Source organism: Oryza brachyantha, chromosome 2 (assembly GCF_000231095.2).
Source record: "Oryza brachyantha chromosome 2, ObraRS2, whole genome shotgun sequence".
Taxonomy (NCBI): domain Eukaryota; kingdom Viridiplantae; phylum Streptophyta; class Magnoliopsida; order Poales; family Poaceae; genus Oryza; species Oryza brachyantha.
This window is the reverse complement of record NC_023164.2, coordinates 13,625,916-13,644,460: the sequence shown is the minus strand read 5'-3', so window position 1 is coordinate 13,644,460 and position 18,545 is coordinate 13,625,916. Positions and strand designations below refer to the sequence as shown.

Here is an 18,545-nt window from a genome sequence, read left to right as displayed (position 1 = left end):
TGAAGCGGTTTTCTTCGCTCACACCCTCTACCTTTTCAGGTTTTCTACCTTGGGCCTCATCTGTATTTGTAGCCAGCAGTTTTAGTGCCGTGTGGCCCGAAACGCTACTGTTTAGAAATGACATTTTACATATTTGCCACCCGCTGTCTATGACACGTGGGTCCTCATATGTCTATGACATATGAGTTCAGTGGCAAATATGTTAGTGTCATTTTTAAGAGAGACAAAAAGTTAATTATTCCACTGCTCGAGCGATGCTCTTATTATGCTGAGTTGTTTTCATCGTAAGTTTGGTCGTATCTATGTAAGCTAGACGACACATGTTTTTTGCACTATCATTATGAGTTGTAATTGTACTGGCGATTCAATGTATGTGATTCTCTTATTATGCTGAGTTCTTTTCGCTGTAATTTTGGTTGTATATGTGCAAGCTAGACGACACGTGTTTTCTGCAATATCATTATTAGCTGTAATTGTATTGGCAATTCAATGTACGTAATGTATTATTAGAAGTCGAGTGTGTTTACTTTTTATTAAACTTAGTTTGGGACAGCTATGGTCGAGTGACTAGGCTTTTTTTTCTCTTTGTGCTTGGTTCTAGCAAATGCTTTGTCCATGCTTTATTACATATTTTTGTTTTAAAGTTGAATGCGTGGAAGGATAGTTTATATAAATTGGGGATGTTTTCAATAACATTGAAACATTTTTATGAGATGTGTTAAAAAGAATCCAATCATTACATGCATACATCGCAGTATGTCGCTAGTCTCAATTGCAAGGGAAAGAAATGGTCAATTAGGTTTTCGTAGTTGCCATTTGTTGTTTCATTGGTGGGTTCGATATTGCTATGTCAATACTGCATATGAATGGTTGTAACGTGTTTGTTGATTTATAGCCATAACTTTCATGAAATCCATAGGTTTGAGCAATGCAACTATTATGTCGAGTTTTTTTTAAGTGAAAATTGTGGTTTGTATAGAAAAATCATTTATACCTTGTTATTATTTGGCGTGCTTGTAGCAGCGTTTGCTTCATGAGTTCTCATTAGAAGTCAAGTTCTTTGCTCGTGTTTGTCATTCACCCAGATGGAAATGTTGTAGTGTCATGGTTGGATGGTGTGACACATGTAAAGCCAAATGTGAGAGACATGTGCTGATATTTGATCGTGCATGATTATGGCAAACACTCTTGTTTGGAATGCCATTAATCAATTACAAATTGTTTAAGCGTAGCATACGTAAATTGCACATTTACTACTGACTATATTTCAAAATATAAGCACTTATACAATTATACTTTTTTCACATTAAATACCATACACTTATGTCCATATTTATTTTGAGAAATTGCATACAAATACTTATATTTTGAACTATAGGAAGTAGTTCTCAATTTTAGTATCATTGTTGTAGTTCAAACATAGCATGCCTCCATACAAATTGCCAAATGCATTCCCTGGTTAGGTCGTGTTCACCTATGACGATAAGTTAACTTAGCCTACTTATTTTCCGCGTGTACGTTTTCCGAACTGCAAAAGTTTTCTATAGAAAATTGTTTTAAAAAAATCATATTAATCTAATTTATATTTATATTAATAATCAATTAATTATGTCATAATTTATTACTCCGTTTTTCGCACCAGGTAAATTAAACTTATCCGGTCCCTTAACCGAACGCGGCCTCAGTAGGAAGTTCTACTCAATTTTGTAGGAGAACTGACGTGTAACAAATTTTCTCTTCATGCACGCGCACACCAAAGGACAAGACCAAAATTGAAGGGAAGGAAACCAAAATAATTTGCCTGATTGGGGGCTCATGTGCAACAAGACGATTCTACAGGGGTGGTGGGAGGGAAGCGTCAGTTTTTTTTAAACAAGCGCAGGTTCTCCAAAATCCTAGGGCCCCGCGCGGCGCAGAGCAGAGCGAAACCGACCGCCTATCAGCACTGTACGTCCGTCCCCTCACATCCCCCGTTCGTTCGGTTCCACTTCCGTTCCGTCCGCACACAATATTGCCCCACCCGCGGGAGCCTTCGCCCCACGTCTAATCTGTAGGGTATCTTCGAGGGATTTTTACAAAAAAAATAGAAGAATTAAACTTTTTTTTAAACTTTTTTTATAAAACTCTTATGAAACAAAGAGATCCTTATTGTTTTCTCAACATTTTTTATTTTTAGCTTTTAAAAATACATGCTTCTTAAGGTTTGTATCTAAACTTTTAACCGCACCATCCTATTTGATATGCCAAATAACACCGTCAATCTGTCATATCATGCGAGCGAGATTTGTTTGAGCAAATAATGTTATAGTCAAATATCACCGTTGTAATTTTTCCACGTAAGACTAGGTGATATGGTCAAAAAATTTTAGATCCATAAAGAAATATAATAAGTTTTCAATTCTAAAAATAAAAGTCAAAAGGTCAAAAAAAAATCCCTGACGTCCGATCTCGCGGCCTCGCACCGCAGCGATCCGCCCATCCGTCCGTCCGTTCCCCCGTTTCCACACAGCGGTCGTGGGGTGCCAGTGCCACTGCCGGTGGCGGCCGGACGAGCGAGCCTATCGCCGCGGCGGATTGGTGGGTCGCGCGGGCCCGCGGAGTCCGTGAGGCGGGAGGGCGCCAAGTGCGAAAGGTGGGCCGGCGGGTGGTACGGGGGAGTTACGGGCGGGCGGGGCGCGGGGACGAGAGGGCATTGGTGCCGGCCGGCGCAGACGTGCATGCTGCAGAAAGGGAAAGGCTTGCTCACGAGCGCCGCTCCGCTCGCTCCACTAGCGGACGCTGCCATGCGGGCCGGGGAGCCCGCACACCACGCGCTTCGGTGGGTGGGTCCAGCGAGCGAAGAAGCCGGGGAGAGGGAGGAGCCGAGTCATACGGTTGCTCTCGGGTTGTCAGGTGGTACCGTGCTGTTCTTCCGTCCGGGCTTTGGGTGGAGGAGCCATACGATGAATGAAGTGACGGGAATGCCCTCCTGCGTTACGATTGGATTGGATGAGTGACGCGGCGACCAGGCCGAGGAGGACGAGGGAGCTTTCGGGGTAATTTCAGCAAGGCGTGTGTGGTGGTGGCACTGTTCCATTCCAACCTGGCTTTGGTCTCTTTGCCTACCTGACGAGTCAGAGTGGTGTCTGGTGAGCCAGCCGTAGGTGCACGGTAGCAGGCTAGCAGCAAGCAGTGCAGCATCGCGCCTGAAGCCGTGAACGTCTCGCACACACGATGATCGTGGGCAGTAAACTCAAATGTACTCGCATTGTACCTGCCTGATATCATTTGTTGTTTTAGATATGCACCGTTGTCTCTTTTAGTGTATTAGTATCATCTGCAGCTAGGCAAGTTGTTAGTTTTCAGTTAGCACACTTTCAAAATTGCTAAACAATATATTTTCTATAAAAGTTTAATTTCTATATAAAAGTTTCTTTTGAAAATCAAATAAACCCATTTTAAGTCAAAAAATAATTAATACTTAATTATCATATACTAATAGATCAATCCATTTTAAGTTAAAATAATTAATACTTAATTAATCAAATGCTAATGCCTTACCTTGCTTTGCGTTCCACAAAGTTGCGAACCCTTTTGGTTGGATCGAACTTAGCCTAAGAGTAGGTACAATAGCAGACTATAAGCCAGCTATAAATATATTTTAAGGAAAGAGAAGAGAAGTGTGCTACTAATTTATAGACAACTGCAGCACGGACTCCAAAACAGAATGTACGTATGACATGTGAGACATGGTGATATATGTTTTATAGATAGCTATTGTATAAGTTGGCTATTAGATTGCTATAGATGAATTGGAGGTAGTAGTTGGCTATACTATTGAACTTGCTCTAAAGGCAGTTCTAATAGAAGAAACTAACACGGTTCACGTAGTATAAGAAATTATCTCTACAAATCATTTTTCGCAGTGGAGGTGACTTCGAGTAATAATTATTTTGTCTTTCTCTCTCATAACTCTATATTCTTCCACCAATTGTGAGTATGACACATACCCTCTAGAAACTAGTAGTGCTCCCCAAGTGTGAATTCATGATTTCTTGGTGCATTGGATGAAGAGAAGACTTGGTTTCTTCATGAGGAAACCATTTCTTAGTTTTTTTTCCCTCTTTCTTCATTAATTACATTGCCATGTTATTAATTTGCTTATGTGGTAAACTATTTAATGATGATAGAAACTACCATCAATATACCATTGGAACTGCCCTAAGGCTTCTTTGTTGATCTAAAAGTACACAAAACCATCAATTCCACATTGCCAAGCACATACTACGAATATTTTTTTTTCTAAGGGGGGACCTAGGAGTAAGGCAACATTCTGTGTAGGTGAAAGGTGTGAAAACTCTCTAGTTTAACATAACTATGTTTCTCGAATGGTTAAACTATGTTTTTTCTTTAAAAAAATAGAAAAGTTGTTTAAAAAACCATGTTAGGGAAAATATGAATTATCCCCTAAAATATCACGATAGACCGAATTACCCCATAAATTCAAATATAAGACATTTCAAACCCTAAAGTATTTAGACTAGAAGAAAACCCCGACTTAAGCTAGAGTGATTTTAGTTCTACCTGGTGTACACGTGACGCCACCGTGACAATTCAATCGGAAAAATGTGTGGGATTCACTTCTGATATACCTCACACATCTCTATTTATCTCTCTATTGGCAATTTGGCATTTCTGTGTCACTAGAGGTCGCTATGGCACGACAGGGAGGGAATTGGCAGTAAGAAGGGCACTATGAGCATGGCTAAGAGGGTGCTGGAGGCAGTGGCTGACGCTCGGTTTGGGAGCTACTCGGTGCCTAAACTGGACTTGGAGAGAAGGCTAGCGTGGAGCAGCATGCTCGCTACTATCCTCCACAAGCTTGTGCCACTAACAGCTTAGCTACAAGGAGAAGGATGACAATATCCTTGAGTTCTGAGGTCTATAGATGCATCATGTGCCCTACCTAAGTGAGTTTGGGGCCGTCACCTCTAACCTCCCTTGGACATGCTCAAGCTTTTTCACAAAATACTTTCAACCCGAGCTCCCACTTCAATGTCTTCAACCCCCTTGAAGAGTGAGCTCTGTTGTTGGTCTACATGGCCAACCTCCAATGCCTCTCCACCATCGGCCACCTCCTCCATCCTTCATGTGGTGAGCTCGAGCTTTGCCATGATACCCTCCCCAAGTGAGCTTGAACTCCAACACCTGACCGCCACCCTTAGTCTAAGCCTCTAGCTATCTCTACCGAACAACCGCCTCCGCTACCGGCCACCATCCCCAGCTACCTCTGTCCAACAGATTGGGGCATTATCTTCTCCCTAGTTGGTTTAGGGGGTAGAGAGAGGTAGAGAGGGAAGGAGGTACAAGAAAGGATGAGAAGAGAGATGAAGCACTTTTAGGTGGGCCTATTATTATTTTTTTGCCATGCTGAAATGCCATGTCAACCAACCTAGCCCAAAATAGTAATGGGGTATTTGTCTTGTTTGAATAGTTGAGGGTGCAAAATGTCCTGTTGTTGAGTTTATGGGCGTAATTTGGTTGACCACAATGGCTAGGGTGGTAATTCTGACGGTTTCCACCATATTAATATATTTTTTAAATTTTAAATAATTAATACTTCCTCCATTTCATAATATAAGACTTTCTAGCCTTGTCTAGATTCACATGGATGCTAATGAATCTAGACATATATATAAATTATATACATTCATCAATTAATGAATTTAAGTAAAGTTGGAAAATCTTACAATATGAAATGAAGGTAATACTTAATTAATCCTGTGCTAACTTAGCTTTCTTTCCCTAGATCTTAAACTTGGCCTAACTTGCTAGGAATCGTTCGAGCAAACCTATTGAATGACGTATAGATTAGCCTTCATATGAATCAGCATCTAACAAAAACATGAGAAATATATAATTTGAGATGGTGAGTTTTTGCTAAAAATAAGTATTACGTATAGATATACTTCTAATATGATTTTAGCAATGCCAGGGAGCTGCCGCTGGTTTCATCTCTTTAATCGTGTGTTAGGGGGGTATATCGTAGGCATGTGGGTATGGTGTGTGCGCGTGCTTTCCATGTAATCACTCTGTTTGTACTAAATGTCTTCCTTCGTATAAATTTGAAACTAGAATTTACTCCCTCTGTTTTATATTATAAGTCGTTGTCGTTGGGTTGTCCTCTATCAAACTTCTTCGAGTTCGACTAAGTTTATTAAAAAATATAGCAATATTTTTGACACAAAATTTATGAACTGCAAAAATATATTCAATATTGAATTTAATAAAACTAATTTATCTTTCATATACTCCCTCTGTCCCAAAAAAAAAACGAATTCTCCGGTTTCCGTGTCCAACGTTTGACCATCCGTCTTATTTAAAAAATTTTCAGGAAATTAGAAAAAAATTAGTCACACGTAAAGGACTATTCATGATTTATCATCTAATAAAAACAAAAATATCAATCGTAAAAAAATTTGAATAAGACGAAGAGTCAAAAATTGAAGGTAAAAAGTGGAAAATTGGTTTATTTTGGGACAGAGGGAGTACGGTAGTATATTTTTTAATAAATTTGATCAAACTTTGATAGGTTTGACTTAGAACAAGCCTCTCAAAGTGAAATGTAATGTGAAACAAATGGAATGGAGTATAGTTGTATGGTAGTTATGTTTTCAATTTTTAGTTTTACTACAATTCTACTAAAACATGTACGATTCTGCCAAATTTACTCTTTCATCGAACTTCGCTATAATTACTGTGGCGAGTGTGGCTCGCAAGCTATAACTAAACATTTCATAATTTATTTTACCATGGAATATTAATGAAAATCAACCCTTTGCACAGTCATCCGTAAAGTGCCATGTGCCGAAGCTTATAGCTAGAATCCAAGTATCAGGTATGTTACACATGCCAAAGGTTTCTTTGTATGCCACTTTAATAAATACAGACATAGTGTCTTTGACTTTACGTCGGAGGGACATGATCGGGGACATGATCGCTGACATGTGAGCCTCACCATTCATAAGTCCACATCTCAATCACGGAGTCTTTCTAACTTCTATGCCAGAGGATCTCGTTCTGTTTAATACATGACAGATTTTTCTACAATAATAGGTTCTTTTAAGATCTTTTATAAGCCATCAAAGTATAGGTTTGGTTGTGTTCCTTTCAAACTGTTAGCTTAGAAATTTAATCTAAATAGAGTATTTTGACCCTAAATTCAGTGGACCACAGAATAACTTACTAGTAGTAGTTCGCGAAAATATCATGACAATGACTTTCACTCATAATCCTATTCGATAATGCAACGGTCCTCAAGGTCTGTTCGGTTCAGAGGGAAAAAACAAAAGATTTCGACTCCTAAGAATTAATTTCTATAAATTCCATTCGGTTTGTATAATAAAATATAGAATTTTCTACCTTCGTAAAAGTTATACAAAGAAAACATATTAAATTTTAAATCCACTTAAGCCTCTTGAAAAAAATTCTATATTGATGCGTCCATGTATTAATATTGCTTTACTTTTCCTATTCATACAAATTAAAACTCGTCCAAACCAAATATGCCCTAAAATAGCCAAGATAACTCCTGGATGTTCTACAGCATTTTAGCTGGACCGAAAATGATTTTCTGGAATAGCTCTGAAAGCTGCAGCCGATGGACGAGCCAATCGAATGCAGTATATTCCTGAACCCAACCAATGGACAAACAATGAGATATAATGCCAAGCAGATTCCGGTGTCTTTTCCTTTAAACTTTCGGCGCATACGGCTTCTTTTACTGGACAGAGTATTCCAATAATTGGAGAATTTTTATTTTATGGATATCATTGGAGATTAGATTCACCATTGGACGATGACGTACACTCCTGTTCAAAGGTTAGCAAATTGCTCTGCGAGGTCGACAGGAACAGATACGATACCTCCAAAATGTATCAGATTTCCATCAATGTTCCCGAGGTCAGATCGACCAAGCCAAGCAACTACGACCTCCGTCTCAAATAATTTCATTTTTTGTTTTTCTGTGTCCAACGTTTGACTATTCGTTTTATTTAAAAAATTTATATAAAAAATTAAAAAAAATAGTCACGTAACAAGTACTATTTATGTTTTATCATTTAGTAAGAATAAAAATATTAATCATAAAAATGTTTTATCATTTAGTAAGAATAAAAATATTAATCACAAAAAATTTAAATAAGACGAAGAGTCAAAGTATTATATTAAACTGAAAAACAATCTTATTTTAGGACGGAGGTATTATTTTAAGACGAGGTAGTATAAGCTATCTTCACAGAAAACCCCGGTGGAGCTGTGTCATAGGTGAGGTCCTGCCCTGAAAGCCTTCCAAACAGGCTCTACCTAGCCAGTAAATTTCAGTAGGTAGCAGGAGAAACTGCCAGTACATGGGAAACGTGGCCTCAGTAAAAGTAGGAAAGGATTCTTGCCAGGAAACCGTGAAATTTCTTCGCCTTCCACACCTACAATCGCATGGCTAATTCTGTGAAACTATGCTGGTGTAACAACAATGATACTGTACTCGACTACTCATGATGTTTACAAGAAGAATTTCATCCTTTCGTCCTTCTTCATGGCATTATACACTGCTTGGACCTGGAAACGAACAGGTATAACCTTATCATGTACGGAGTATATGGTAAAAATATGATTGTCCTGAATGTGGTAATTATAAGCATCCCATCGTTTCGTTTTTCGGAAGAAAAATCCAAACTATGTTTTTGCAAACGAAAAATAATTTATGGGTAAAACTTTTATATAATGTGCATAGTGGCCTAAAAACAAAAACTGTAAAATAAACCACAATAAAAAAAACCTACAAACCAAATAAAAAATTTAAGTTTTAAGATTCAAAATTTGACTTATAAATAGTTGTAACTACGAAACGATGAGAGCCTAAATCTTTGCTAACATAGTCAGTTACCTGTTCGCTGGAAACCACACGGATAGGTCCAATTTTTACAGAAACGTATTTCCCCTTTGACGAAATTTTCTGGGAAATCTGAGCCTGCAGAAGAAAAGCCAAAACATATAGTAGGATTCAAAATAATAACAGAACCATATAGTACAAACAGCAGGAAGATCCAAACATATGAACTACACTAAGTAAGGAAAATGGGTATTGTTCAGATACAAACAAACACACAAGCCATCAGTGCTAATGTTGATCTTTTTCCAAATTATATTGCTGAAAATAACATGCCAAGCATTTCTCCCATCCTTTTGCTAACAAACATGTAAGCAGTAAACCAAACATGCTAACCAGCAACTCTGACATTACTCATCAGCTATATATTATTTATGCAAGTGGATTGCGAGAGGTGCTATCCTCATCAACGTCATAGTTTTCACGTTTTATCTAGAGCCCTACTGGTTGCCATGAGATTCTTTAGCCTCTTCATGTTCCAGTTCACATTGCAAGCTTACAATATCTCATATCTGTACTAGGTAGTATAATAGAATTAGGAGAAAATTGACAATTTTATGTTAAAGAAAATACCAAATAATCACTTTCATCAATAGTTGCACATTCTAAGACACCTGCAATGGAATTGTGGAGCGCAAATACCAACCTTTGGAATTTGTTCTTGAACTACTGATTCAACTGCAACCACCATGGATTGGACAAAATCATCTCCTCCAGTACCAATGGCAGTAAATCCTCTAACTGTAGGATATGAATTTACCTACGGAATAAAAGAAACAAGTCTCTTGTTATAGTTGGAATAAAATCCAAAGGCAGTAGTACATGGTGTTTATTGTTGCATACTCCATAAACTACTGTGCCAACCATCTTGCACTCCTTAGTTGTGACTACTGACTGCAGAGGTTAATGACATTGTCTGCTGTTACCTTATGTGGCTTCTCATGAATACTATCTATTGTGAAGAAGTGGTTGATGCAAAAAAAAGGGAGATGTTGAAATATAGAGGGACACATATATTCCTGTCTTTAAAACTTCAGAAGGAGCATATTACATGAAAATGGACCAAAATGACTCCATGAAACCAGGGATTCCATTGATTTTTCAAAATGCACCTCTTTCACTTGCCTATTGTGAAATAAAGAACAGAAGCTAAAGAGACGTCCAATAAAGAGGATAGGATACCTGCTTATCCAGGACAAGCCATTCATCAGTCGCATCATCTGTCACAGTACCACCCATGATAACATTTGTTGTCTGTGCAACCCTTCCTTTAGAGCTTGCTACCTCTATTTTGGGAAATGAAAAGTCAAACCATAAGCGATTAGCTCATGCAGAAAACTTAGCACAAGCAAACATTAAGAAGATGACTGAACAGAGTATATGTGGGATACTCGGATATATGATATACCGTGTATTGTATATACTTATCTGTATAGAAAAGGGGGTCCCGAGTTGTAATGAGGGGGGCACGACTTACTAGATTGTTTAACTCATTGTTGCGATCTATTCCCACACTAAAATACAATCTCAGCAGGAGCAGAGTAATATCTCATCTTGAGAGCTGAACCTAGGTAATCCTCTATCTACTGCATAACCATTGATTTTTGCTGCTCTCTTACCACCCCATAGTATTACTGCCGATCTCAATTGTCGACAGTATATTTTAGCCATAATTAGCCCATTAAGTATGTATAGAATCGGAGATTGAGACCAGCAATTTGCAATAATCCTATGTCCAAGCTCCAAAATTCAAAGAGTGACCAACTTGTCATTGAATATTCCTTTCCGAGAGATTTTACTATCCTTGAGAGGGCCAAGAGATACTACTCTGTCTAGTATAAAATTAGGTAGGGTAAATTGCATTAGCAATCAGGTAGGTGCAATCTAGTTACATGAATTTGTAAATCACTCGTTTCGGTGCACAAACTTGTCTAGTGCGTGCAAACTAAGACCAAAAGAACATTCCATAACTAATCATGCCAAGTTAGATATTGACTGGATGCTATCTAGACACAAATGTTAGGATGATGCAATTAGATATGCATCTGCTCACTATAAAGGATCGATAAAGCATACTGACTATATAGAGAAAAGATGAAGTGGATAGAAAACGATGGAAGAACAGAATAAATACAAAATATAGAGGTTATCTATACATATAGTGCGTCATGCCTCTTTCATGTGCGCGCACGCCATTTTAATTAGCTTTCAATATTGTTTTGGCGTTAGTTTGCACGCATCAGACAATTTCGTGTAGTGAAATGAGCGTTTTACAAGTTTATGTACTAGATTGTACCCATGATTCACCTGATAAGTTTATGTACTGCTAATGCAATTTACTCAATTTGGTGAGTCCTAGTACAAAAGGTACTGAGTTTTACTAGAAAATTTACCATAATAGAAGCAACGGGATAGAAGTTTCATTTTCGACCACCTTTTCTCGGCAATTGTTCTCCAATTGAGTCTTCTTAAAGAAGAGTTTTGGCCAAGAGATAAGTATAATATCTAAGATAACATTATAAGTCCATCCTATCCGTAGTATCCTAGCAGCTAGCACTATCTTATCTTCCTTGCTATCACAACTTATAGATTCCTGCAGGCTAAAAAACCAATCCCATTCTCAACAAATCACCACCTGGCCACTGAACCAGCGAAAGCTCCGATCAATCGCAGGCCTCGGCGGTCTTAGCTGCAAGCAAAGAGGAACAGCAGAGCAACGTACCTAGCTACCACGGGGAGGGATGGTTTCGGGAATGACGGTTACTCACGGGAGATGGCCTTGAGCACGGCGTCCTGCGGCGGATCCTCTTGGTCTCCGGGAGTACCAGCGGCGGAGGCGCAGCACCGGAATGAGATTGAGGAGGAGGAGAAGGCGCGGCGCCGGGCGGCGTCAAGCCGCGCTAGCGAGGCGGCGCGCGGCCGGCGGGAGGGCGCGGGGAGAGGGAGGAGCGCGAGTACCCTGCACGACATCATCTTGACGCCTCGTCTCGTCCCGGTCGCCGGCCGCCGCCACCACCGCCGCCGGCCGAGTCGCCCGCTGCCTCCCTGCCTCGCGGTCGCGGCGGATAGAAAAGATATGTTTTCCCCTGCGCGTCGCCGTCGCCGCCCCGTGCCCTCGTCGTGGACGGCGGGGAGCCAGTTAGCCGTTCCGTCGCCCTACGTAACGGGCCTCGTTTAGATGGGCCGGATAATCAGGGCCCATCCACGTTGGTGGGCCATATTTTCATTCCGGCCCTTAAATTGATAGGCTGTAAGTGAGGCCCAAACTGAGGCCCACGCTGACCCACACCCAGGGACAACTCAGGCCCGTGTGCAACTAGATCCACCTCATCATCACAGATGTGGTTGGCCCAATGAAAATCCACTGCTTTTTACTCCATCTGTTTTTTTTTAAATTTGAAAAGTTGAGTTTTGGGATCATTCATCTTATTTGAAAATTACATAATTATTAATTATTTATTGTACTTTGATTTATTACTTACAAATACGTTAAGCATAACTTATAATTTCGTGTGCATAAAAAAATTGAATAACACGAATAGTCAAACGTATATCCAAAGTTAATGACATAAAAAAATAGAAATAGTACTATTTAAATCAAGGCAAAAGTTTACTTACCCCCATTAAGTATAAAGGTTAGTCCACTTAACCCCCAAAGTATGAAACCGGTTAATCTATCTCATAAAGTATTCATATCCATTTAAATAGCTCCTAGAATGGTTATATAAGTAGTTTTGGACACATGGACTATCATGTGGCAACATGTTGTGATAATTATTATTTAATAAGTGTAACAGCTTAGACATAAGTGCATTGATGATAATATGTAATATTCGGGCTTGCCGATCAATAAGAGAAATGTATCAATTGGGCCGACTACAGCCAAATGGACTAATGTACGTGCCACATAAGCAATACCATTGCCACATCATTGTTCACATAGCCAAAAACTACTTATAAAACCCCTCCAAGATGTTATTTAGACTGGACAGAATACTCTAGGGGCTAAGTGGACCAACCTCCGTATTTGAAGAGGTTAAGTAATTATTTTTCGTTAAAGCAGTGGCTATGAACATAAGCATGATCCCATACTCTTATGGCTAGGGGTGGGAATAGCCTAAGACCCGTGGGTTCTTTGACGACCCTATTTAATTCTTAAAAAAATTAGCTCAAAACTCTATACAATTTTATTTTTAACCCATTTTAAATCTGGCACTTAAATTCTATAGGCAAAATTATTGGGCCCATTACCACCCCCGCCCATGGCACATGCTAATCATGCCCCCCATATGGGAATTTGGGATTATACCATCTTCGAAAGTGGAATGTAAATATCAATTAATTGTTTCCATTTAAAGAATAGTACCAAGTGTTAGTTTATCTATGACACGGAAGATATAGAAGCAACTGCTAGTGTCTTATATTGTAAATATGCTTGACATGCTTGCCATCGCAACTTCATCATTAGGACATGTTTAATGGTAGAGCCCACTGTGGGCTCTATCTCAAGCCACGTCAGCAATAAGAGTCTATTTTATAATGATACGTATAAAGGTAGAGTCAGGTGTGTTTCTTTATTAATGCCATAAATATTTTTTTATTACGCTAGTTACTTTTATACATTCTGATGCAAGAAAGTTTCCTTTAATAACTACTAAGAGTCGACTATAAACCGTTGTCATGCATGATAATAGTTTTTCTCTCCTTCCCTCTTTTTTCTCCACGTCACTAAATTTACTTATGTGTCAATTGAGAGAGTCAGCTAATAACCATCTTATCTGTCTAGCCACATGTTAGCACGCGGCAGGCGGAGATAACACCATTGCATGCTCACCATGTATGCGTGGTAACATGTCACTTTTATTCTCACTGTTCACAAAAGAACATTTCGTAGCTCTGGCTATCTGTAACTAACGTGCATCTCGTTCTTCTTCTTCCTGCCAGTTTCGTTTTGGATTCGACCTTATCGTTGTCGGCAGCATATATAAATGAGCTCGTGTAATAACGGTGTGTCTATTAAATTAGTTTGATCTTCTCCAGCAAGGTGTGTCTGTTAGCTTGATCAGTTAATTAATATGGCCGTATTCCCGTGATGACGTGATCCTGAATTAATTAATTTGTTTCTTCCTTCAGTACTCTGCTGGCTTTTTCATGTGGAATGCCAGTCGGCCTGTAAATCAGCGATGATTATATATGTTTCTGCTTATAAGATGTGTCATCAACTGGATCTTACAAGATGCAGGTAAGCTAGTTCGTGCTGCTGCTGCTGCCTGCTGATCTATACCTATCCAGATTCATACATGGATGCATGCATCGTACCTGTCCTTTCTCTATCTGAACTCGGGCCATCTGCTTCTCCTTTGTTTCTTTCCGTGTGTCTTGTGATGAGGTGGTAGCAACCAGCCAGTTGTTCACCATGTAAGTTTCTGTCTGTCGGGTTCCTGGTTTTGGATCATCTATATGCATGTTATTTCCCGAGAATATGTGTATGCATATCCATGTTAAGTTACTGATGATCACTGACCAAGTGCTTCATTATTCAGGATCTTTGCCAGGCTGACACGAACATTTCTAACAATTAACCTAGCTATTTTGTGACTGGCTATAATTCTTGTTTCGTTTCGATGTCAAGTTCTCAAAATAAGCAACATATATCGTACATGTTAAGAACTTCACGCAGTGTAAAGTAATTGAGGCCAGCTTTTGTTCATCTGAAAAGGTTACATATCGCAGTGAAATCTCTCCAGTTCTGCAATTTCGTTATCAACCGACAGAGGAAATTGGCCCCGGCCGAAACAACGAAACTGACGAACAGAAACATCGTGATCTCTCAAAATAAAATTAATCCTTAAAGAGACAAGCCACAAACTGATGAGGCCAACGTGAGAACAAGATTCCAATCGCAAAAAGGCACGCAGTTGCACATGGGCTGGCTTTGCTGTTGCATTGCATGCTAGGCACATTCTTGGTTGCGTGTCAGCATGTCAGTGAAGTACTTTTCACGTCAATTGTTCATCTCATCGCTTCGATGTGATGACGCCTTGTCTGTCTGGGTCTTGATAGATCACAAACAATGGGAATGGAAGAGGGAGGGGGCACGTACCTATCTCTCCTACGCAAGAACATGAATACATGATGATTCCACGAGACAACGCACATAACGCCCCAATCATTAATCAGTAGCTGCTATACTGGCACATCGGAACGTTCTTCCCGGTTCCTAATCATGGCGCTTTAGTACTTTGCGATCAGCTTTTGGCTGATTGAATTGAGATGCAGATCGCCTAGTGTCTGAGCTGTAGCTTCGAGATCGGTATAGATGGCATATGTAATTAAATTTGCAATTTTGTCGTACTTGATAAAATATAGGAAGGCATCACATTTCTAGTATAAAACTTTAGTACTTGTAAGTATTTTAGGTATTTGAAGATGCTAAAATTTTATACTAAAAATTTGGTACATCCAAACACTTAAACATGATAAAATTTCTCTAATTAAATAGAAAAAAAATATGATTCTTCTTCCGATACCAAATTTCTAATGTAGAATTTTGCTACATCTACGTACTTACTAGGCAAAAATTTGCTATAGGAAAACTAACATTTGCGCTCTTTGCTGCAAGACACCGCAACAACTCGTTTCTGCCGTGGCATCGTAAAAAAGTGGTGTCGATACTTTGTGTCGGTAATAATATATGTACGTGGTGGTACGTGAGACCGAAAGTACGATGGTGCGTAGGAGATAAGAGGTTACCCAGGTTCATTCTTTCAAAATGAGATAATATCCTATTCTTGCTTGTATGTAGACTGATTACCAAAAATCCTATAATAAATTTAACAATGATCTGTTAGACCGTGTCCCCTAAGAGATCCCTTGCTCCCCCTTATATACCGGGGACATGGTTAAAAGAGATAGAGATCTAATATGATACAACTAGGCCTAAATCGACTCGTACCTAACTGGTTATGAAAACCTAGACAAAATACTAATCCTTGCCATATAACTAGTTGGTTACAGCATGATATCTATCTTTTACAATTTCATTTATAATTCAGAACTCCCTTTTCTATACAGATACATACGGTACACTGGATTCCCCATATCAGAGTATTCCACAAGTGGTAATTAGCTGCTAGACACCTATGACATTATTTATTATATCAGCTAGAAATGAAGAAATAATATTTAATTAAATACTATATTACCCCTAGGCCAACTCATTTCAATCCGACCAAGTCTAGTTCCAACCAGACCTAACCCAGGCTCACTCTCCTGATTCCCTCTCTAGACTGGACTAGGTTTGGTTAGAACCAGACCCAATCACCGAATCAAAATGAATAAGACAAGGATATATTCATATTTTTACCATATTTTCTCTCTTCATTTTTAGTGGATATTATAAATTAATGCCACATGTATCTAACAGCCAAATTACCAATTTTTTGTAGTGCACTATGGTATAAGCACGTCCTTACGGTATCCTGTAGCAAAGAGAGTAAATTTTAGGTGTCATATAGATAATGTTGCCCATTTAATATCCAGAAGATACATATATATTGAGAAGTACAGGTGCCGATTTTTTAAGGAATAAGCAACACACATAATTTATCATAGGTGCTGGCTTTTTTAGAAACCAACACCCATAAGAAAAAAGTTGAGCCAAGCCACGCCTATCCTTATCTCCGCCTCTTCCATCTCCTTCTCCTATTCTCTCTCCTTATCTCCTCTCTGCGGCGGCGTTAATGCGAGGTGGCAGTGGCAGAGCGACGTGCGGCGTCAGTGGCTGTGGTGTGGCAGGGCGGCTGGTGTGGTGGCGTCCATGCGGCGCCGACGCTTGTGCCCCTCGTCAGCATGGAGAGAGAGAGAGAGAAAGGAAGAAAAAAAAGAGAAAAGAAAAGAAAAGAGAAAAAGAAGGAAAAAGGAAATGTTTTGAGTTTTTAGATTTGGAGATTGAAATTTAGAGTTTGGATTTCAACTTGAATTTTGGAGAGAGGATTAGTAGGGTTTAAATTGGAATAACGTTCAGAATGTTACACTGTTCAGATTTCTCCAACGTCAATGACAAGGTTGGTTCGGTAAGGTTGAGGTTATGGCCATGGGCACAGGTAAGTGGTAGGCGGAATCTCACCCTGATAACTTGATGTGTCAACAACGATGCTTTCAAGCAATGTGCTCCCTCTTGAGGGCATTGTCGAGGTACCTTGTTTTACCCTAGGTAGAATGATTGCCGCGATGCTGCCTGCAAACTGTCTCACTGCCATAGAAGTTTGCAAGCAAGATTCAAGAAGATAGGAAGCAGTGAAATTCTACATGCTAGAAATATGAAGCAAAGCAATGGAGTTCAGCTCGTCACTCTAGAGAAGATGAATCGCTTGTTGTAGAGTCAACCAGTCCATTAGTCAATGGTCGAGGCACCTATTTTCGCTGCATACGGACTAGGCAATCGTCAGCTTGATTGTTCGAAGGGTCTGGGCTGCAGGCTGAGCCACCTTGAGCCCAATGGCCATCCGACCGACAACCCATTTGCCTGGGTACTTTGTCTAATCGGTGGTATTTTTCATCATGGCAATTGCTATTACTCCCATTGTTCGGCGCCAGAAAGCCCGGGCAATCACCCTGACTACCCAGGAGGTGAATCCGCCCCTGGCATAATCCTATTGGTGAAAACCAAGTCCATATCCATGACGAGCAGTGACAACACTGGCATCACGTCATCCATGGAGGCATTGCTTTGGAGGGGCCATTTTCGCCTTCTCTACCTTTCAAAGTGGTTGGAGTAGTGTTTCTTTCCTGCTAACGAGTTTATATGGTATTGGTGGGTGTTTAGGTGATGGCTTCATTGTACCACAGGCGAGATACGGCCACACATAGTGGTAGTTGATGTGTTGCTTATTCTTTGGTCTATGTCGGTGTTGTCTGCGGGAGGCGTGTATTTTCATTTATCTTTTAGGATTATAGCCCCACAGGGCTGTGATATTGTATTTTTTTCTAGAGATAATCTAAAAAATACAATTGAGAAACGTTTAAGTCTAAAAAATGCTATTAACGAGTGTGAATTCTATGAAATACCATCGTACAAATGACTTTGTCTTACAAATGTCATCTCTGTTTGGGTTCTATCTATTTCTACCGTTAAATACACTATTCATACTATAACACTTAACAAAGCGATATTGACGGAACTCAAACAACGATGACGTTTCTTAGACAAATTTGTTTGTACAATGGTATTTCGTAGAATTCACACTCGTCGATGACATTTCTTAGAATTAAGTGCTTGTCAATGGTATTTGTTAGATTTTCTCCTTTTTCTGTTATGTGAATATGAAGCATTGCATTGTCTGATGTTGTTCGTTTTGAAAAGAAATATACTCCTCTCTCCTGAAGACTTTATTTTTACTCCATCTTGAACGCACCAATACAAAGCTAAAATCCTAGAAACTAAAATTCATTTGTCCCTTATTTTTTCAAACTCAAATGTATTTATCTTCTTTATCAAACTCCAAGACATCAATTATTTTATAGATGTCTTTGTGGACCTATGAAGAGGGCAAAAACAAGGACAATGTTATGGTGCCTTTTACTAAGTAGTGGTAGTACTATATTAAAATATAGATCT

The 18,545-nt window shown here is 39.4% G+C and overlaps 1 protein-coding gene across 1 annotated transcript; it reads right to left on the bottom strand.

Moving 5' to 3' along the window:
• Nucleotides 1-8,208: 8,208 nt before the first annotated feature.
• On the bottom strand, nt 8,209-12,042 carry LOC102719651. Its single transcript, XM_015833541.2, has 5 exons — nt 11,695-12,042; nt 10,109-10,212; nt 9,573-9,686; nt 8,924-9,007; nt 8,209-8,595 (listed from the first exon to the last, which is right to left on the bottom strand). The coding sequence occupies exons 1-5, from the start codon at nt 11,897-11,899 to the stop codon at nt 8,539-8,541; spliced, it is 564 nt and encodes a 187-aa protein (XP_015689027.2). The 5' UTR covers nt 11,900-12,042; the 3' UTR covers nt 8,209-8,538.
• Nucleotides 12,043-18,545: the final 6,503 nt, after the last annotated feature.

Excerpts from the sequence above, each read along its gene's own strand:
- LOC102719651 (XM_015833541.2), bottom strand. The coding sequence starts at position 11,899 with ATGATGTCGTGCAGGGTACTCGCGCTCCTCCCTCTCCCCGCGCCCTCC. Across the intron at positions 9,008-9,572 it reads TTCAAGAACAAATTCCAAAG|GCTCAGATTTCCCAGAAAAT; the intron begins GTTGGTATTTGC and ends TTTCTTCTGCAG. Across the intron at positions 8,596-8,923 it reads GTGTGGTTTCCAGCGAACAG|GTCCAAGCAGTGTATAATGC; the intron begins GTAACTGACTAT and ends GTTCGTTTCCAG.